A 22,644-nucleotide genomic window follows, 5' to 3' on the forward strand; every position below is an offset into this window, starting at 1 on the left:
ACATTTAGGTGTGAGCTGATATTCTTTGCTTCGTTATCTATACACGGTATTGCATATGGCATGGCTGCCGATTATCACATTTGTAGGAGCATGTGCATGGTTAGGCTCAGTAGCTTAATACATGCTGACCAGGGGTGAAAGTAAGGAGGTCTGGTACTGTGTCCCGGCAAAATAAATAGTGGGGGTACGCCGTACCGGTAAAACATGAGCCTGTCACAATAATTAAAACAAACATGTAAACTGTAGGCTATTTCACAATTATTTATCATTACCGCATGTCAGAGGCATGAAAAATGTGCGAATGGACTTGAAAACGGGTGGTATAGTCGACAATCCAAAATGCCAAGGCAGAGATAAGTGGCCGACATCGAGACTCGTTCGCAGCAGTGAACTCAGAAAAAAATTCTGGCCTAATGACAATCACCAAATGCTATTCCACGTTTTGGTGTTTTGTGTTAGAGGTCTCTTTCCATTCACCATACAGACAGTTTAGAGGCTGGAAATACAGTAGGTTGAATGTACGCGCGTAGTCTAGTAAAGGAGCCCTTTGAAGTGATCGTTTGACAATCAGATAAAAACACAACTGGTGTTTATGCCCCAGTTAAAGGTAATACATTTTAAAAGTGAAATGACAAATCTTTACGACTAGTCCCACAGAGATCCTATTGAATTAATAGGGGTTCTATATGGAATTCTATGATTGGGCCCATACCTGGAAGAAATTACATCTACTTTCACCCCTGATGATAACTAGAATGACACGATCACTACAATTAGCATACAATACAATAGCATATGATAAACTAAGAATAGAGTCAGTAAACTGTCACTAGAATAATAATACTACTGGAACACGAAGATAGACGGACACGGACTACTACCTATGTCAAATGTATGACACATGATTAGAAATGGCTTGAACTTGAACCTACTGCAGATAAGCATGAAGTAAATGTAACTACGTTGACTGAAATGATACCGTCAAATGTATACTAGTCTGACTCATGCTACAGTATGCACTAATGAGCTAGCAGATACTCTGAGTTTGCTCAGAGCAGCAGAAAAGCAGTAAAAGTGTCAAATTAAGAGAATGCATTTCTAGCTTAAACTATGTAAGGGAATAGGGCTCCAAATAATATTGTCCGAAATAATTTGTACAATATTTAAAGTGTGACTGCCGACGCAAGTCACATGAACTAATGTGACTGGGATGAACCATAAAATGTCAGCTATCACTGATAGAGTGCCTTGCCGTGGTCTCGTGAGCTGCGCGACACAGTGATGGCTACTATCAATATTGATGCTGCACTAAACTAATCACCAAAATCACAGTGATAAGCACCATCTGCTGCTCATGATAAGAAAACATGGCTACTCCCTCACTGTATATTGATGCATAGCCTGTATAGCTAGCTTAGCATAGGCTACTCCCTCACTGTATATCGATGCTTAGCCTGTATAGCTAGCTTAGCATAGGCTACTCCCTCACTGTATAGCGATGCATAGCCTGTATAGCTAGCTTAGCATAGGCTACTCCCTCCTTGTATGGATAAGGGATGATTCTCCATGATGGGGTGTGTGTCACCGAGCACACAGACTCTGCCCGAAAGCTGGCATTGTGAGCAAACAGGAGGCTATACAATAGGCTACTCCCAAGGCTAATTCTACTTAGCTAGCTAGTTTGTAGCTGGCTATTTACTGACAACCTTAGAGCAGCAACATGGTTGATCCTCTCAATCAGCAGTAACTCCTGTCCGCATTGTTTCTTCATTCACTGACACACATCCCAACACCTCCACCCACAAACACCAACAGACCACAACATTCACTACCACACTCACATAGCCCACACCTCCTCCACTCACACACACCCACAAACACCAACAGACCACAACATTCACTACCACACTCACATAGCCCACACCTCCTCCACTCACACACACCCACAAACACCAACAGACCACAACATTCACTACCACACTCACATAGCCCACACCTCCTCCACTCACACACACCCACAAACACCAACAGACCCCAACATTCACTACCACACTCACATAGCCCACACCACAAAACCTCCACCCACACACACCCACAAACACCAACAGACCACAACATTCACTACCACACTCACATAGCCCACACCTCCTCCACTCACACACACCCACAAACACCAACAGACCCCAACATTCACTACCACACTGACATAACCCACAACACCTCCACCCACACACACCCACATATCTGTAGACCTCAATATTCAATATCCACAAAAAAGCTGCACACATCCAACTCTCAACCTCCTCGCATTGACACACATTCAACTCCACCCACACACATACAGCGCCCAACCCTTCCCCCTCCTCACACTGACACCCACACACAGCCACGAACACATACAGCGCCCAACCCTTCCCCCTCCTCACACTGACACCCACACACAGCCACGAGAAGCTACAAGGTTTACTGCAGCCATGGATGCAAAAATGTATGTCCAGATTCAGCAAGACAGGAACTCTCTCTGAAGCGTTCACTGCTGATTTGCAGCGTATTACTGAGCAGTGACTGTTAATGGAAGTAAATCTGTTTTTGAATGAACAGTGATTGTAATTGAAGTAAATTAGTTTTGGAATAAGCAGTTATTATTATTTAAGTAAATCAAATCAGTTTTTTTAATGGTTCTCAATGTTATAGTCAATGGAATAGATTTTTGGAATGTTTTGTGTTATTTGTGTATGCAATCTAATAAACAAATATTTTGCTTTTCCTTGTTAGTCCTTTTTGTTCTCTCTGCAAACTGAAGTTCCTTCTGGAAAAATAAAGTTATTCTATTACATTCTGGGTCATGCGTCTCAATCATTGAAAATGCTATTTCTTAAAAAATGGACACCAGAACAATTTTCTCCATTGTGCAACAATAAGTATTCCATTTTTTTTTTTAGAGCAGGCGCATTATGTTGTTCCTCTTCTGGACAGCCTGGTTATGTGGGGCCACTCTATTGTCTGCAGGATCAGGGACTCGCTCGATGTTATGTGCCACAACATGGTCCTCATCCAAGTCCTCTGTGATGCCTTCATGGATGAGGACCATGTTGTGGAGGACACATGGCACTGGCGATGGCTTCTAGCTCTTCTCCAGCAAGAGCATTCCAGAGGTTGGAGTCTCCTCCATTGGCACTTTAACAGCCCAAAGGACGTCTGTGGATCTGGTTAAATCTTTTGTGCTTGTCCAATAGGTGACTATTGTCCCTGAATGGGACAATAAGATCCAGGCTTATGGGATAGGCAGACTACCCCCATGAGGTGGTACTGCTCTGGTAAAGGGTAGGCATTGAGGTGAGCCTCAGGGTTGCTGGTTCTGTACACGCGTGCATCATGGACAGAACCAGCATGGCCCGCGTAGACATGCATGAAACAAACTTTGCTTTCGCACACAGCTTGCAGCTGGAACCTGGGTTGACCTTTCTGGTTTATGTAGGCGACCCGGTGTTCGGAGTGCCCCCTGATGGGAATGTGGGTTGGATTTTGTCACCTTAATGTTTTGTCCTTCACTACTGTAAGCCAGAGGCAATTAGCAATGATACTATTGTGTATTGTTCATTATAGGCTTACTATTCACAATGCCTTTGCTACGTTGTATTTTTACATTTGAATTATTTGCTCTAAAGGGGCCATAAATAATGTACTTTAACCTACATAAATAACATTTGGTTGATTATAAAGGACTTATGTCTGGCTGGTTGACTGTACACCCCACCCACCTAGCTGTCTGGTTGGTCAACTAACTCGGCGGCTGGGTGTGCGTTCATGCTTCTTTATATGATAGATAGATAGATGACTGGCTACTGTTAAGGGTTGCGTCAATCGGATCTGGTATCAGGATAAATATGACATTGAGTCACCGATTGTATACTATGTACTTTTTATTAGCTAAGCAATAAGTGGTAAATGCAATTTTAGTATATACGGGCTCTCTGTCACACTTTGCAGGGCAAACAGAGAACTGACTTATTCCTGACAAAAATATTATAATATACTCTGACAGAAGTAGTTCCTGCTTCCGAGCCGGCCTGTCACAGAGTAGAGACTGGGTGTGGTTTAAACTCACCCAGCCTATCATTGATTGTTGGCGCACAGGCTGGTCCCAGCCCCTGGGCGCTTCAGCGGTCAGTCGTTGTAGTTGTGTAGAATATCTATGCGCCCAAGCTCGATACAGTTATCACGCACCTGGCTCCTGTTATCAAACAAAAGACTGTTTGTTCCCTACACTACGCTCTGTATGTGTCTGTTTTTATGTTATTCTGTATTTTTCCATCACGAGAAAGGCCCATGGCCCTGAAACTGTTAACAATGTCTCAAGTCAGCTATGTTGCATAACACATACATACACCCACACAAGCCAACAGCAAATAATATTCCATCGCATATGATATGGTAACGGGCTATAGTGTATAACACAGAACCTCACACTACATCATTGGGGATTTTAGTGACACTTTATTTAGGCTACTTTGACCAAAACACAGGCCGTCTAGACATCCAAATTACCAAAACGTTTTTTGGTTTCAACCGAAAATGACACCGAAGGGCGAAGTCGTTGTAGCGAGGGACGACTTCCTCCACATAACCATCGACTCTTCACCCACTAAAATCTGTAGCCACTCCATGAAATCGGGACCAGGACATTACATCGTGTTATCAGCAAGAGTAGCTAAAACTAACATAATGGAATGTTTGTGTTTTAAAAAACAAAAGTTCAACAAACTTTGTTTGAAACAAACACAGTTCGCCACACGCGTTCGCTAATATATTGCTTGTTGAACGTGCCTTGGGGCAGTCTCAGCCTTAAAATACAACACATGATTTAGAAGTAATAAATCAGATCTTATTGAGACGTACAGTATAGGAGGACCACTATATAGACTTTCCACATCATTGGCAGTGGTTTGACTACTAACGTGATGATGATGACTACTGTTTTTTCATACTACTTTGTTTCCTCCTCTATAGACCCCACTGGAGGTGGCCCAGCAGGCGGTAGATGCAGACGTCCACTGTGTTGGGGTCAGCACGCTGGCCGCAGGACACAAGACCCTGGTCCCAGAGCTTATCAAGGAGCTTCGCAACCTCAACCGTCCTGACATCCTGGTCATCTGTGGAGGGGTCATCCCACCTCAGGTAACCTGTGACCCCTAACCCAACCTCAACCACCTTGACATCCTGGTCATCTGTGGAGGGGTCATCCCACCTCAGGTAACCTGTGACCCTTAACCCAACCTCAACCACCCTGACATCCTGGTCATCTGTGGAGGGGTCATCCCACCTCAGGTAACCTGTGACCCTTAACCCAACCTCAACCACCCTGACATCCTGGTCATCTGTGGAGGGGTCATCCCACCTCAGGTAACCTGTGACCCTTAACCCAACCTCAACCACCCTGACATCCTGGTCATCTGTGGAGGGGTCATCCAACCTCATGAACACTGTAACCTTTGACTTGTAGGGAGATGAACCCCGAGAATGTCCTGAGTCTCTGTCAGTCTTTCTCTTTCTGATACCAAATAATGATCTCCCTCTCCAAGGTTACTCACTCAAGCTCTCATAATTAAAACAATTTTAAAAAACGGCAAGAAATATACATATACAGAATATACAACGATCCACCTCTTTCCCACCATCTTTCTCCTTTCTCTCTGCAGAATACTAAACAATAATAGTGTAAATGACACCAACACGAGCTGCCAGTAGTTTCTCTCATCAAATAGGAAAATAAAGAAGACCAGTTTAGTCTCTCTGCTTGACCAAACAGTAGAATAACCCGTAGCCTGCTCTGTTAAACATGACAGATCACTCTGTTCTTAGAGTCCCAGGACGGTGTACAGCCATCTTGTGGAGAGTAACAAAGAGACTAAAGACAGACGAGATCATCCCTGCAACCCCCCAGATAGGAGCACGTTTGTCCATGACCTGCGGTCTCTCAGTGGTGAACCATTGACAATATTAGAACACGAAGGCTCATGTTACAAAACCGATTAACTAGCCTGCTAATATGTATTCTCGCTAAGTCTAGGGGTCCAAGGCCTAGTTACCCGGTCTGTAACCTGATTTAAAGTTGTGCATTTATGTGAGAAATCTGTGTATGAGGACTGTGTTGTATGTACATGTGCCCAGGAGACGGCAAACTTAGCGGGATCCAGGGCCAGCTCCGTCAGGCCTCCCATAGGTCGGCTAACCAGATTTATTGTTTGTTGTTCAAAAGGGTGACCAAAACACACACAGAGAGTGGTGCACACATGGAACCTATGAGATGTTTTAATTACTGCTAGGCCTGAAGAGTGAGAACATTGAGTTAGTTGAGGTAAACACAATCAGGCTGCCTGATGACTATTTCTGATCACCGTCTTAATATACACACAAATGCGCGTGCTTGTGTCTTGGTAGTTTAACAAATCAGTTGCCTTCTGCAGGGGACCAATGGATGCCATTATAGTGTATTGTGGGATGGAGGTGTCACTCGGAGTGGGTGTGAATTGGAAAAGTCAAAGCAGTGCAAATAGGAATTGACATCAAAATCCACAGCTCTGCCACTTGATGCCTGGATGCTCACACACACACACACACACACACACACAGACACACACACACATCTAGTAATAGCTACTCGTGTCCCGTGAGAGAGATGAAACCATTTAGTTTATGTATTCAGAGAGACGTCTCATTTATGAAACCATGTTTCTGTGTTCACACAAATGGACATTAGCCAATTATAGAGCCAACAACAACAAACAATAAAACAACCAGGATCAGAGGCCCATGTTGAACACACAAGATTGTATCATAACGAATACAATACCATGAGAACTGCCGCTAACATTCCTGACGTGATTGCGTCGCCTTGTCCTCTGTCCTTTATGTATAGATAGTGGTAATCATAGTGAATATTTTATTCATAAAGAGCTTTTCTTCAGCTTTGACACTATGCTACAGTATAATAGCTCTGCTATATAGATATCAAAATATGCAGGTTTCTCAGGGTGCATTCACCCCAGTGGTGGTTAGTGCCATTAGGGATGGTGTTTTGATAGGTGTACACTACTACATGATACTCAAATTTGCCTTATACCCATAATGAGGTTGCTACAACCTAGCCTAGAAATTAACATTTGTAATATAGGTGCACAGGTCTGGAGGCAAATTGTGGTAATCAAAGTGAAAGACAGTGACACTTTCAATATCACCTTGCACACTCTTGCCTGCATCTATCTCATCTGGGGTGTAATCATTAGTCCAAACAGTTGCAAACTGCTTTGCAACTAAAACAAGAGTTTTTATTGGACAAATTCAGGTAGGTCCCTCCTTGTTTTCCTCAGTTTAGTAACAGAATCGGTGGACTGAATAAATCCCTGATCACCTGCACACACAGTTCACTTTCATAGCAGCCACATAAAGCATCATCACTTTACTTGCTGCATAACATTGGAACATTGCTGCAGAGACTTGCTTCCATTCAGGCACAAGAGCTTGCTTCCATTCAAGAGTGAGGTCAGGCACTGATGTTGGGCCATTAGGCTTGGCTCACAGTTGGCGTTTCAATTCATCCCAAAGGTGTTCGATGGGTTTGAGGTCAGAGCTCTGTGCAGGCCAGTCAAGTTCTTCCACACCGATTTTGACAAACCATTTCTGTATGGACCTCGCTTTGTGCATGGGGGCATTGTCATGCTGAAACAGGAAACGGTCTTCCCCAAACTGTTTCCACAAAGTTGGAAACACAGAATCGTCTAGAATGTCATTGTATGCTGTAGCGTTTAGATTTCCCTTCACTGGATCTAAGGGGTCTAGCCCGAACCATGAAAACCATCCCCAGACAATTATTCCTCCTCCTCCAAACTTTACATATGGTACTATGCATTTGGGCAGGTAGTGTTCTCCTGGTATCCGCCAAACCCAGATTCGTCAACGGACTGGCAGATGGTAACGCGTGATTCAATACTCCAGAGAACGCGTTTCTATTAAATCTCTAAGCACGCGGTTTGAACCGGACGTCAAAAATGGTTATGAAATCTACAAAACTAAAGACCAGAGAAGGCATCCCCACACTGAAATGGTTACCACTCTGAGACCAGCGAGACCAACAGCGTAAGCTGAAAGGTACTGGATGGCTAGACACTGAAACTTTCTCGAGTGAAGAAGATGAAAACTACACAGGAACATTCAGTCTGCAGCTGTTTAAGTACTTTAGTCTATTACCCTCATCCGAGAAATGGATCTGAAAGATCCATTCTAAAGAACAATTCACTATCAAACGGCTGTTGGTACGTCTGACATATCCATAATAACAGAGCTACAACTACGAAAGACTTTGATCTCTGGTGGACAAACCAGAGACTTTCTGTTGAATTACTCCCCAGACGGATCAAGTGTTTTCAATGGAGAGACCGCAAAGACATACAGTTGAAGTCGGAGTTTATATACACTTAGGTTGGAGTCATTAAAACAAATTTCTTGTTAACAAACTATAGTTTTGGCAAGACTGTTAGGACATCTACTTTGTGCATGACACAAGTCATTTTTCCAACAATTGTTTACAGACAGATTATTTCACTTATAATTCACTGTATCACAATTCCAGTGGGTCAGAAGTTTACATACACTAAGTTGACTGTGCCTTTAAAAAGCTTGGAAAATTCCAGAAAATTATGTCATGACTTTAGTAGCTTCTGATAGGCTAATTGACATCATCATCATTCAATTGGAGGTATACCTGTGGATGTATTTCAAGGCCTACCTTCAAACCTAGTGCCTCTTTGCTTGACATCATGGGAAAATCTAAATAAATCAGCCAAGACCTCAATTGTAGACCACCACAAGTCTGGTTCATCCTTGGGAGCAATTTCCAAACGCCTGAAGATACCACGTTCATCTGTACGAACAGTCGTACGCAAGTATAAACACCATGGGACCACGCAGCCATCATACTGCTCAGGAAGGAGACACGTTCTGTCTCCTAGAGATGAACGTGCTTTGGTGCGAAAAGTGCAAATCATTCTAAGAACAACAGCAAAGGACCTTGTGAAGATGCTGGAGGAAACCGGTACAAAAGTATCTATAGCCACAGTAAAACGAGTCCTATATCGACATAACCTGAAAGGCCGCTCAGCAAGGAAAAAGCCACTGCTCCAAAACCGCCATAAAAAAGCCAGACTATGTGTGGCAACTGCACATGGGGACAAAGATTGTACTTTTTGGAGAAATGTCCCCTGGTCTGATGAAACAAAAATAGAACTTTGGCCATAATGACCATCGTTATGTTTGGAGGAAAACGGGGGAGGCTTGTAAGCACACCATCCCAACCGTGAAGCACGGGGGTGGCAGCATCATGTTGTGGGGGTGCTTTGCTGCAGGAAGGACTAGTGCACTTCACAAAATAGATGGCATGATGAGGAAGGAAAAGTCTGTGGATATATTGAAGCAACATCTCAAGACATTAGTCAGGAAGTTAAAGCTTGGTCACAAATGGGTCTTCCAAACGGACAATGACCCCAAGCATACTTCCAAAGTTGTGGCAAAATGGCTTAAGGACAACAAAGTCAAGTTATTGGAGTGGCCATCACAAAGCCCTGACCTCAATCCTATAGAAAATTTGTGGGCAGAACTGAAAAAGCGTGTGCGAGCAAGGAATGGGCCAAAATTCACCCAATTCATTGTGGGAAGTTTGTGGAAGGCTCCCCGAAACGTTTGACCCAAGTTAAACAATTTAAAGACAATGCTACCAAATACTAATTGAGTGTATGTAAACTTCTGACCCACTGGGAATGTGATGAAAGAAATAAAACCTGAAATAAATCATTCTCTACTATTGTTCTGACATTTCACATTTTTAAAATAAAGTGGTGATCCTAAGTGACCTAAGACAGGTGTTAAATGTATTAAATGTCTGGAATTGTGAAAAACTGAGTTTAAATGTATTTGGCTAAGGTGTATGTAAACCTCCAACTTCAACTGTACACACGTAAATATGTACAATGCAATTATTTTGAATTAGCGGCCGTTCATGTGCAAAGTATTCCCGCTCTTTATCTGCTAAGCTGTCATATCGGGTTTAGTCCACTAGGGACTTTTCATTGCATTATGTAGTAATCAATGTGTAAACTATTCTGTTTGTGTGTTTATGTAATTCTGTGTGATTATTTAGTTAGTTCGTAAATAAATAATTAAGCCAATTTGTATATCGCTGATTCATAATTTATGCTAGGGTTCGTGCAGACATCCAAGGATTTTGCGACATTCAGAATGAGTGATAGAAGGTAAATAAGTATTAATGACTTGACTGTGACTGATGTAAGAGAGATTTATATCTTTAGAGTTTAGTCGGAAGATAGTAACTCTAACTTTTTCTGTGGTGCCCCAGATTACTACTTAATTAATTGTTACATGAGTAATTTAATTGCGTAATAATTTAACGTGGTATGTAATTATTTGATGAAATAGCAGTCAATCACATTAAAAAATAACAGACACAACACCATTCTCCTGCTAATGTTTGTCTATGGAGTTTGCATGGCTGTGTGCTCGATTTTATACACCAATCAGCAACGGGTGTGGCTAAAATAAGCTGAATCCACTCATTTGAAGGGGTGTCCACATACTTTTGTATATTTTAGTTTAGCTGTCCTCTGGCTAAGCAATGGTGCTACCCTGTTGGGTAGCTACCCTGTTGGTTTACTGTTTACCTTCATTTCAAAACAGTGTGTTTTTAATCAGTGAATATATTTTTAGTTTTTTTTTTAATTCACTGAGTAGAATGGTCTTCCCCTTCTTCCTATGAAGATCATCTGCTGATTCACATGTTGGTTATACGCTGGTATTAAGGGAGATAATGGTTCTAGTAAAAGTTTTACTGTCTCTGCATGGTCTGTTAAAAAATAAAATGCACTTCATCCTCATTCCATTTTGGTCTGAGAATGTGTGTCTGTAACACTATGTTGCAGGACTATGAGTTCCTGTACCAGAGTGGTGTGTGCTGTATCTTTTTACAGTATATAACTCCATGCTGTATGTTTCTCTACAGGACTATGTGTTCCTGTACCAGAGAGGTGTGTGCTGTATCTTTTTACAGTATATAACTCTATGCTGTATGTTTCTCTACAGGACTATGAGTTCCTGTACCAGAGTGGTGTGTGCTGTATCTTCGGCCCCGGGACGAGAATCCCTCAGGCTGCAGTAGAGGTGATAGACAACATTGAGAAGAGCCTGGACAAGATCCGCCAGGCCATGTAGACAGATTGCTGATGAACAATATAACTCAATAATATTGTGTGTGTGTGTGTGTGTGTGTGTGTGTGTGTGTGTACACAGCGATGGGAAGAAGTTGAAAACATTGGTGTGTGATATCTGCACAGGATGATAGAATAGCGCAATGAGATTGTGACATGAATATATTCATAATGACTGTGTGAATTTTGCCCTAAACCACAACCAATAATATACAGTTTAGTCTACAGATCTCTTAGTCTGTCTTCATCAGCGTTTCTCATTCCATTTCTCAATCAAGGACTTGGTGATTGGTTGTGTACAGTAAGTGCTGGGTTTGAAAACGTGTTCTTTCTGAGCACTCCCCTAAGGATAGATTGTAAAACACTGATATGGGGCGGCTGGTAGCCTAGTGGTTAGAGCGTTGGACTTGTAACCGAAAGGTTGCAAGATCGAATCCCCGAGCTGACAAGGTAAAAATCAGTCATTCTGCCCCTGAACAAGGCAGTTAACCCACTGTTCCTAGGCCTTCATTGAAAATAAGAATTTGTTCTTAACTGACTTGCCGAGTTAAATAAAGGTAAAGAAATAAAATACATAGACAGAATAAATATGGAAAATATAATAGTGTGAAATCTGCACAGGATATTATGGTAGAACAAGGAGATTGTGGAAATATCCGTAATAACATGGACTTTAGATAAGTTATCTAAAGTCACTGAACTTATGTTGTCAATAAAAATAATGTGATATGTTTGTTTGCTGACAGCTTAAGGTTTTCCATGGTTCAGATGAGATATTGAATCTGATCAATAAGATCATTAACTTTAACAAAACGTATCTTGATTACTTATCGATTTGGGTTTTTACTGCTGGCTAACTTCAAAATTACTTTGCGCGTAGTATCGCGAAGATACACTACCGTATGACCTTTTTACTTATCCAGGTAGATTATAGAGAAGTTGAGAACACATTATCTTTAACAATAACAACCTGGCAATAGGATAGTCACTTGGTATATTAGGTCATTTCTCTCACAATCATTTTTACTTTCTCTCTTCCTTGTTCTGTGTGAAAATGAGAAACATGCCAGACCCTTTAACCCCAGAACTCGCCCTCAGACAAATGGTAATGACTAAATTTAATACATTGACACAGGGAACAAATTCTGACTTGGAAGTCCTAAGAGCAGCTTTGACCCCCATACGTAAATCACTTATTATGTAACAATGGGTTGGAGATTTGCCTGATTCTCACTTCTCAAGTTAGAGATTCTAACTGATAGAGAGATTACCTCAAGCAGGACAGATCAGACATGATAGCCAGCAACGGCCCACTTTGTATTGTCTATGTTACTGTATGTATTTGGTCAGATATCCTTTTGCCTTTATGTTCAAGCTTTTGTATTGTCTTTATATCTTATTTTTTGAATTGTCTGCTGGAGCTTTGAACCAGTTTATTGGAATAAGAGTTGAGTGCTATGAAGACTGATTACATATCCGCTGATTGCCATCGACTTGCTCATGTCTCGGCTCTCGATAACATAAAGCTCAACAGCTCTCTCTTTCTCTCTGTCCATCCCCGCTTAGCCACACTCAAACCCCATCCAGAAACAACACCTTGCCTTTAAGGACTTCTGTAGCTTGATTTTTATCAGATTGGAATTAACCATTATGGCAAAACATGCCTTTCAGAGTGTGAGGTGGAGTTGCTAGCATATTTGGTTATTCCTACACAATAGCTTGAAGTACCTATGGCAGGGGTCTCCAACAGGTCTACTAACAGCTACCTGTAGCTCTCAGCCCACATATGAGTAGCTCACCAAGCAATTCTGAAAGTATGTGTCAATTTTTCATGTTTTCAATCCCAAAATGCCATAAACAAATCTCACAAGTAAATCTCACATTCCTCACTTGCTAATTGTGCAATTAAAAGGCAAAGATACACAATTAAAAGGGAATTCCACTCAAATCTAAATTTGCTTGTTTTCTTACAGACCTAAAATAATAGTCTTCGGATGTGATTTAAGCATTGACATGGACTCAGAACATCCAATTGAGTTGTTTTTCTCTATAAACACATTTCATTTTGAGAGTGAAAAACAATATATATAAAACACAATTTGGGGTTAAAAATCACAGATTTTATATGAGGTGTTTATTTAAGCAATAAGGCCCGAGGGGTTGTGGAATATGGCCAATATACCACGGCCAAGGGCTGTTCTTGGACACACGCAGTTTATAATAACCATTATTTTTTACCAGGTATATTGACAGGACATAGTGCACTACTTTTTCTTTAACACTAAGGACCCAGAGAAGAGAAGAATGTGCCAGCCTATTTGAAAGCATTAAAAGTTGCTTTCATGCTAGAAACGGATGGAGACCCCTGAACTAGGGGATTAAGAGCTAAGGGTTATTTCTGGACAGGTCTACAGTATCTGTAATATAGAGCAGTGGAGGCTGGATGGAGGCGCTATAGGAGGATGGCCTAGTAATGGCTGGAATGGAATTAATGGAACGGTATCAAACACATCAAATGTACTGCAACCATGTTTGACTCCGTTCCATTTACTATATTTTAGCTATTACAATGAGCCTGTCCTCATATAGCTCCTCCCACCAGCCTCCGCTAATATAGAAGAAACACTATGAGAATGGGCAGTCAGAGAAGCAATCTGAAACAGAGCGCAGAAAGCAAACCAGCTAAACATATGAAGACCATTCAGTTGAAACGTTGTTGTTGAATCCACATCTTCACTAAAAATCTAAGTTGAAAGCAGCAAGCAGTTTGCTCCTCTGCTTTTGAAATAAATATCAATCTTTTCTGATGTCTGAGCAGTGGAGCTGTAGGCAGAATTCCTTATCCAATAAGTTCATTCATGAATACACAAGTAAGAAAGAGAGAACATCTATAAGAAAGCTCAGGAAACATTTTGTTTATGTATTTAATCACTTATTTTTGGCACTAAACAGTCTCCATATATACTTCCATAAATGTTTTTAGCAGTTTCCGGGTGACCTTCAGACGAGTCTTGTGAGGCCTGTGGGCGTCCTATTAGTGTGCCGCCTAAACGGTTTGGAGGCTACAGACAGAAGTTGGTAGATCGGCTGTACCGACTTCAGACAAGTCCCAAGATGGAGATCACCATCATGTTCGTGAGGGTCTCGTCTTTCCATAGAGGGGTCAGTTTTTTGGGCAAAGCCATTGGGAAACTGCAGATGTTTTCGCGAGAAGACTGATTTTCAGGATGTCTCATGGTCTGACCAACACCGGTCTAGCTCTGTCACCTTTCACCGCAGATGCAGAAGTGTGACATCTGAGGGGCCTCCCGAGTGGCACAGTGGTCTAAGGCTGTGCCACTAGAGATCCTGGTTCGAGTCCAGGCACTGTCACAGCCGGCTGCGTCTGGGAGACCCATGGAGCGGTGCACAGTTGGTCTAGTTTGGCCGGCAGGGATATCCTTGTCCCATCACGCTCTAGTGACTCCTGTGGCGGACCTGGCGCATGCACACTGACACGGTCGGCAGGTGTTTCTTCCGACACATTGTTGTGACTGGCTTCTGGGTTAAGTGGGCATTGTGTCAAGAAGCAGTGCGGCTTGGTTGGGTTGTGTTTCGGAGGACGCATGGCTCTCAACCTTCACCTCTCCCATGTCCATACGGGAGTTGTAGCGATGAGACAAGACTGTAACTACCAATTGGATAACATGAAAAAGGGGTCATAAAATAAAAAGAAGTGCAACATCTGGCTTAAACTGATGCATTTTGATGGGGATTGTTTTATTATGCTAATTCAATTTCAGCAAAGGTGTGGATATTGACTCTAGGGGGTTTTAATAACTCAATGCAATATTTTGAATTTTGCACACAATATTAATGCAAACAAAGATGAATTTAGATGGAGAAACAGGATCTATTAATGTCAAAATTTCAGGGTCTCCGTTACAACAAAACATTCAATAAAAAAACATTCTATTGTCAGAGGAGTTGAGTTTCAGGGCATGCAGAGGAAAAGAAGATCATATTTTTCAAGGTTTTCTTGAAAAATAGACAAACATTGGCAGTAGAATAGCCTTACTGAAGAGCTCAGTGACTTTCAACGTGGCACCTTCATAGGATGCCACCTTTCCAACAAGTCAATTAGTCAGCTTTCTGCCCTGCTAGAGCTAACCCAGTCAACTGTAAGTGCTGTTATTGTGAAGTAGAAGTGTTTAGGAGCAATAAAGAGAGAAAAAAATATGCTTTTCTAAAGCCCTTTCATTTTCTCAGAGTAGCTCTGTTACAATCATTAGAGGTCACACAAACAAGGTCAGATGTGAAAAACGCTTCCTGAAGTTTCCAGCAGCCTCCAAAATGGCACACTATTCCCTATTCCTTACATAGTTCACAACCACTGCCACATCAGAATATTAGCTACATAGGGCTCTGTCTAAAAGTAGTGGACTATGTAGGGAATAGGGTGCAATGTCAGATTAGCTCTCCTCTTTTAACTTGATTGTCCCCAATAGAAGCCTCAGGAACTGACTCATAGAACACTCTAGACATGGGGAGGGTAGTCAAGAAGGCTGTCTCGTAGCCTGCCAATGCTACAATATCCAACAAGTCTCTCAAAACAGGAAGAAAGGGACCAGAACTATGGCCACAGGGACCATTGTAAATGCTCATAGCGACCATTGTGAATGGCCATAGTGACCATTGTGAAGTTTAGGTTCAATGCTACAGTACCTCACAACAACATTCAACAATAAAGTGAACTTTACAATAACACCTAAAGGGGCATTATGTCATATTTTTGCATTTTCATTTCAGAAAATGTCCTTAATATATCTGCGGTAATAGTGTAATGTTTCACAATATTTGTTCAAAAATGAATCAATTGGGGCCCAGACAAAGTTACATGATGATGGTGCAGTCCTCCTATTTGACAACAAAAGCTGGTCTGTCTCTTGTTGTCAAATTGGAAGGCAGGACCCTCCCTCTCTTCCATCAGCGTCACTCAGAGGCATGGTTAACTCCTCACAAGCACAATGAACAATGGCAGAAATGGTGTGCAGAACTGAAAGTAAAAGAGACTCAGAAATTGACTTGCTATAAGAAATTGACTGGCTATTTCCTGGTTGCTAAAATTCTACATCGCAAGTAGAATTGCAAGTGTTGTAGCAGTGCAAATGTTGTTGCAATTCACTTAGTTTCCTTTAGGGGGCTTCATTCTACATGATATTCCTTTAACTTCAAGCCAAAAAACACAATGCTTTACAACTTTTTTCTAAACATGTATGAGCCCTTATAAAACCTTATTACAATGATTATAATATGTGATGTGTCTTATGACTGCATCATAATACATTTTGTCTGTTGACTTCAAGTAAAGTATTACTTTGTTGGTGACGTGGCGAGGACGAGGCTATGACCTAGTAGTGTGTGCTAGAATGACAGTGAAGAAACACAGTTGATTAACTCGCACCCCATCCATTTGTGACCCTTTAACGCACACGCACACACACAGTCTTAACCCTTTGATGGGTACGGACCAATGTTCAAACAGGCCGTGTTCCAATACTTTTTTAACAGGAGCTTGTCAGCTCTTTCTCAGACTCTTTCCAGCACCGCAGTTCCCAACTTCCCCACCAAGGGAGCTCTATTCTTATTATCCGGAAGGCTCTGTAGTAGGTCAGACCTTACACTCTGCCTGCCCTCTCCTGTCTCCCTACACGAAGGTGAGTCTGGTTGGGCAGAGCAGCAGATCAGGACCTGGAGCTGGCGTCTAAAGGAGCGTCTGAAGATGTAGTAGATGAAAGGGTTGTAGGCTGTGGAACCTTTAGCGAACAGGCAGGGCAGCAGGGAGACCACGGGGGCCAGGCTGTCCTTCCCCTTGGTGTGGAACATACTCCAAAAGCTGAGCACCACGTAGGGAGACCAGGCTACGATGAACCCAGAGCTGATCAACACCGCCATCTAGGGTGAAGAGGAGAGGCGGAGGAGAGAAAAGGAGAGGGGAGGCGTTTGCCTGTCAAAAACATAGCATAGACTATGTTTACAGCCATGTCAAACTTCTTAACCTGAGGTAGCCAAATTTGACAGGGACTAAAGCATTTCTCATGATCTAGACTTGTACACTTTGTCACAGTCACTCATGAGCTCTGCTTGAGCCCCATGTCTGAAAGACCCTAAGTAGTGGAACCAGCGTGAAATAGGGTTTTGCCCGGATAAATATAATTTTCCAAAATGTCAGCAAAACTGGTACTGTTTTGATATCTAACCAGAGTTGTATAATTCATCCCTTGTAAACAAACAAACAGCGCAAAAACAAAGTAATATCTTTCCAGGTGGGATAGCTAGCAAGTGGATAAATCATGCCTCTCCATAATGTCAATATGCCTTGTCCATTGCTGTTCTGGTTAGTGATTATTGTCTTATTTCACTGTAGAGCCTCTAGCCCTGCTCAATATGCCTTAACCAACCATTTAGTTTCACCTCCCACACATGCGGTGACATCAGCTGGTTTAAATGTTTCTAGAGACAATATCTCTCTCATCATCACTCAATGCCTAGGTTTACCACCAATGTATTCACATCCTACCATACCTTTGTCTGTACATTATGCCTTGAATCTATTCTATCGTGCTCAGAAACCTGCTCCTTTTACTCTCTGTTCCGAACGTACTAGTCGACCAGTGCTTATAGCCTTTAGCCGTACCCTTATCCTACTCCTCCTCTGTTCATCTGGTAATGGAACTATACCCCAGCCTTGGTTTCATGCATGTTAACATTAGAAGCCTCCTCCCTAAATTTGATTTATTCACTGCTTTAGCACACTCTACCAACCCGGATGTCCTAGCCATGTCTGAATCCTGGCTTAAAAATGTGGCTTAGGAAGACCAAAAACCCTGAAATTTCCATCACTAACTATAACATTTTCCGACAAGATAGAACTGCCAAAGGGGGCAGAGTTGCCTGCAGAGTTTTGTCTTACTATCCAGGTCTGTACCCAAACAATTAGAGCTTCTACATGCCCAATTCAAAAAATGTAGAACCAGGAACAGATATAGCCCTTGGTTCACTCCAGACCTGACTGCCCTTGACCAGCACTAAAACATCCTGTGGCGTACTGCATTAGCATCGAATAGCCATAGTGAAATGCAACTTTTCAGGGAAGTTAGGAACCGATATACACAGGCAGTTAGGAAAGCTAAGGCTAGCTTTTTCAAACAGAAATTTGCATCCTGTTGCACATACTCAAAAAAGTTCTGGGACACTGTAAAGTCCATGGAGAATAAGAGAACCTCCTTCCAGCTGCCCACTGCACTGAGGATAGGAAACCACCGATAAATCCACTATAATTGAGAATTTTAATAAGCATTTTTCTACGGCTGGCCATGCTTTCCACCTGGCTACCCCTACCCCGGTCAACTGCCCTGCACCCCCCACAGCAACTCGCCCAAGCTTCCCCCATTTCTCCTTCACCCAAGTACAGATAGCTGATGTTCTGAAAGAGCTCCAAAGTCTGGACCCCTACAAATCAGCCGAGGCTAGACAATCTGGACCCTCTCTTTCTAAAATAATCTGCCAAAATTGTTGCAACCCCTATTACTAGCCTGTTCAACTTCTCTTTCGGATCGTCTGAGATTCCAAAGATTGGAAAGCTGCCGCGATCATCCCCCTCTTCAAAGGGGGAGACACTCTAGATCCAAACTGCTACAGACCTATATCTATCCTACCCTGCCTTTCTAAGGTCTTCGAAAGTCATGTTAACAAACAGATTGCCGGCCATTTTAATCCCACCGTACCTTCTCCGCTATGCAATCTGGTTTCAGAGCTGGTCATTGGTCCACCTCAGCCATGCTTAAGGTCCTAAATGATATCATAACCGCCATCGATAAGAGACATTACTGTGCAGATGTATTCATTGACCTGGCCAAGGCTTTCGACTCTGTCAATCACCACATTCTTATCGGCAGAGTCAACAGCCTTGGTTTCTCAAATGACTGCCTCGCCTGGTTCACCAACTACTTCTCTGATTGAGTTCAGTGTGTCAAATCGGAGGGCCTGTTGTCCGGACCTCTGGCAGTCTCTATGGGGGTGCCACAGGGTTCAATTCTCGGGCCGAATCTCTTGTCTGTATACATCAATGATGTCGCTCTTGCTGCTGGTGATTCTCTGATCCACGTCTACGCAGACGACAAAATTCTGTATACTTCTGGCCCTTCTTTGGACACTGTGATAATTAACCTCCAGATGAGCTTCAATGCCATACAACTCTCCATCCATGGCCTCCAATTGCTCTTGAATGCTTGTAAATAAATGCATGCTCTTCAACCGATCGCTGCCCCTGCCTGTCCAGCATCACTACTCTGGATGGTTCTGAATATGTGGACAACTACAAATAACTGGGTGACAGGTTAGACTGTAAAATCTCCTTCCAGACTCACATTAAGCATCTCCAATCCAAAATGAAATCTAGAATCGGCTTCCTATTCTGCAATAAAGCCTTCTTCACTCATGCTACCAAACATACCCTCGTAAAACTGACCATCCTACCGATCCTCGACTTTGGCGATGTCATTAACAAAATAGCCTCCAACACTCTACTCAACAAATTGGATGCAGTCTATCACAGTGCCATTTGTTTTGTCACCAAAGCTCCATATACTACCCACCACTGTGACCTGTACACTCTCGTTGGCTGGCCCTTGCTTCATACTCGTCGCCAAACCCACTGGCTCCAGGTCACCTACAAGTCTTTGCTAGGTAAAGCCCCGTCTTATCTCAGCTCACTGATCACCATAGCAGCACCGACCCGTAGCATGCGCTCCAGCAGGTATATCTCACTGGTCACCCCCAAAGCCAATTCCTCCTTTGTCCGCCATTCCTTCCAGTTTTCTGCTGTCAATGACTGGAACGAATTGAAAAAAATCACTGAAGCTGGAGACTCATACAGTGGGGCAAAAAAGTATTTAGTCAGCCACCAATTGTGCAAGTTCTCCCACTTAAAAAGATGAGAGAGGCCTGTAATTTTCATCATAGGTACACTTCAACTATGACGGACAAAATGAGGGAAAAAAATCTAAAATGTAGGTTGTAGGATTTTTTATGAATTTATTTGCAAATGATGGTGGAAAATAAGTATTTGGTCAATAACAAAAGTTTACCTCAATACTTTGTTATATACCCTTTGTTGGCAATGACAGAGGTCAAACTTTTTCTGTAAGTCTTCACAAGGTTTTCACACACTGTTTCTGGTATTTTGGCCCATTCCTCCATGCAGATCTCCTCTAGAGCAGTGATGTGTTGGGGCTGTTGCTGGGCAACACGGACTTTCAACTCCCTCCAAAGATGTTCTATGGGGTTGAGATCTGGAGACTGACTAGGCCACTAGACCTTGAAATGCTTCTTACGAAGCCACTCCTTCGTTGCCCGGGCGGTGTGTTTGGGATCATTGTCATGCTGAAAGACCCAGCCACGTTTCATCTTCAATGCCCTTGCTGATGGTAGGCGTTGATACTTTGGTCCCAGCTCTCTGCAGGTCATTCACTAGGTCTGGGATTGTGGTTGGTTCTGGGATTTTTGCTCACCGTTCTTGTGAACATTTTGACCCCACGGGGTGAGAACTTGCGTGGAGCCCCAGATTGAGGGAGATTATCAGTGGTCTTGTATGTCTTCCATTTCCTAATAATTGCTCCCACAGTTGATTTCTTCAAACCAAGCTGCTTACCTATTGCAGATTCAGTCTTCCCAGCCTGGTGCAGGTCTACAATTTTGTTTCTGGTGTCCTTTGACAGCTCTTTGGTCTTGGCCATAGTGGAGTTTGGAGTGTGACTGTTTGAGTTTGTGGACAGGTGTTGTTTATACTGATAACAAGTTCAAACAGGTGCCATTAATACAGGTAATGGAGGACAAAAGAAGAAGTTACATGTCTGTGAGAGCCAGAAATCTTGCTTGTTTGTAGGTGACCAAATACTTATTTTCCACCATAATTTGCAAATAAATTCATAACAAATCCTACAATGTGATTTTCAGGATTTTTTTCTCATTTTGTCTGTCATAGTTGAAGTGTACCTATGATGAAAATTACAGGCCTCTCTCATCAAGTCGGAGAACTTGCACAATTGGTGGCTGACTAAATACTTTTTTTGCCCCACTGTATCTCCCTCACTAGCTTTAAGCACCAGCTGTCAGAGCAGCTCACAGATCACTGCACCTGTACATAGCCCATCTGTAAATAGCCCATCCAACTACCTCATCCCCATACTGTATTTATGTATTTATCTTGTTCCTTTGCACCCCAGTATCTCTACTTGCACATTCATCTTCTGCATATCTATCACTCCAGTGTTTAATTGGTGTATTGTAATTACTTCGCCACCATGGCCTATTTATTGCATTACTCCCTTATCTTACATCATTTGCACACACTGTATATATACTTTTCTACTGTATTATTGACTGTATGTTTGTTTATTCCATGTGTAACTCTGTGTTGTTGTATGTGTCGAAATGCTTTGCTTTATCTTGGCCAGGTCGCAGTTGTAAATGAGAACTTGTTCTCAACTAGTCTACCTGGTTAAATAAAGGTGAAATAAAAAATAAAAAATGACTGTGAATCTGTGAGTCAGAGAGAAAGAGGTGTGAATCTGTCTTTGGTAATGTATCACTGCACCCTGCTCTGTGTATGCACAACATTACAGAGATAAACTAAATGAAACCCTCCATCTGAGTTTTGTGAGGCTATCGCCAGCTGGAGATGGATCTCCCTCTAATAGGCCATTCATTATCTGTCTGTTTGCATCGTAGGAGAGCGGAAAACTAAACTGGGCCTAACCACTGGGCATGAATTAAAGAACAAAGTGAATGTGAAAGATGTATTCAACTGCTCTTGAAGGAACATTTTAAATTCAATGAAAACTTTTTTTCTAAATGCAAAATTATTCATTTTGTCATTTAAAAGCCTTCCACATTGCAGGAATAAAATAACTAAGCAGCACTCTTCATACGAATCACACTGCGGACGCACACACACACACACACACACACACACACACACAAACACCCTGGAATGTTTCATGCTGCTGTGGGAGATTTGTACTGGAACAGACAGATGTGTGAAGTGTCAGAGAGGTGAACGGGAAGTGACCCAGCATGCTCTGTCAAACACTACAGATTCATCAGAGGGACACACAGAGACACTGGTAAACCAGTCTTTCTCTGCTCTCCCCTCACTCTCCTCTCACCTCTTCTCCTCTCTCTCTCTCTCTCTCTCTCCCTTCTCATCTAATCCTCTTCTCGCTCTCCCTTCTATCTATCCTTTTCTCGTCCTCAACGTTCTCCTCTTGTCACGACTTCTTCCGAAGTCGATGCCCCTCTTGTGCGGGTGGTGCTCGGCGGTCGACGTCAC

At 42.4% G+C, this 22,644-nt stretch overlaps 2 protein-coding genes across 5 annotated transcripts in view; one reads left to right on the top strand and one right to left on the bottom strand.

The window, feature by feature from the left end:
- LOC112232961 (methylmalonyl-CoA mutase, mitochondrial-like) overlaps positions 1-13,221 on the top strand; it is a 40,754-nt gene extending 27,533 nt beyond the window's left edge. For 3 of the 4 annotated variants that reach the window (XM_024400296.2, XM_024400299.2, XM_024400297.2), the window contains 2 exons: positions 5,011-5,178; positions 10,989-11,141. In XM_024400296.2, coding sequence (XP_024256064.1) covers positions 5,011-5,178; positions 10,989-11,123 — 303 coding nt within the window. In that variant the 3' untranslated portion in view covers positions 11,124-11,141. The other variant, XM_024400300.2, reaches the window with a different exon arrangement.
- Positions 13,222-14,221: 1,000 nt separating this feature from the next.
- The window catches only part of LOC112232949 (opsin-5-like), a 34,385-nt gene continuing 25,962 nt past the window's right edge, over positions 14,222-22,644 (bottom strand). The window contains exon 4 of the mRNA XM_024400281.2: positions 14,222-17,207. Coding sequence (XP_024256049.1) covers positions 16,842-17,207 — 366 coding nt within the window. The 3' untranslated portion in view covers positions 14,222-16,841. The remainder of the gene's footprint in view (positions 17,208-22,644) is intronic.

Source organism: Oncorhynchus tshawytscha, linkage group LG05, assembly GCF_018296145.1.
Source record: "Oncorhynchus tshawytscha isolate Ot180627B linkage group LG05, Otsh_v2.0, whole genome shotgun sequence".
Lineage (NCBI taxonomy): Eukaryota > Metazoa > Chordata > Actinopteri > Salmoniformes > Salmonidae > Oncorhynchus > Oncorhynchus tshawytscha.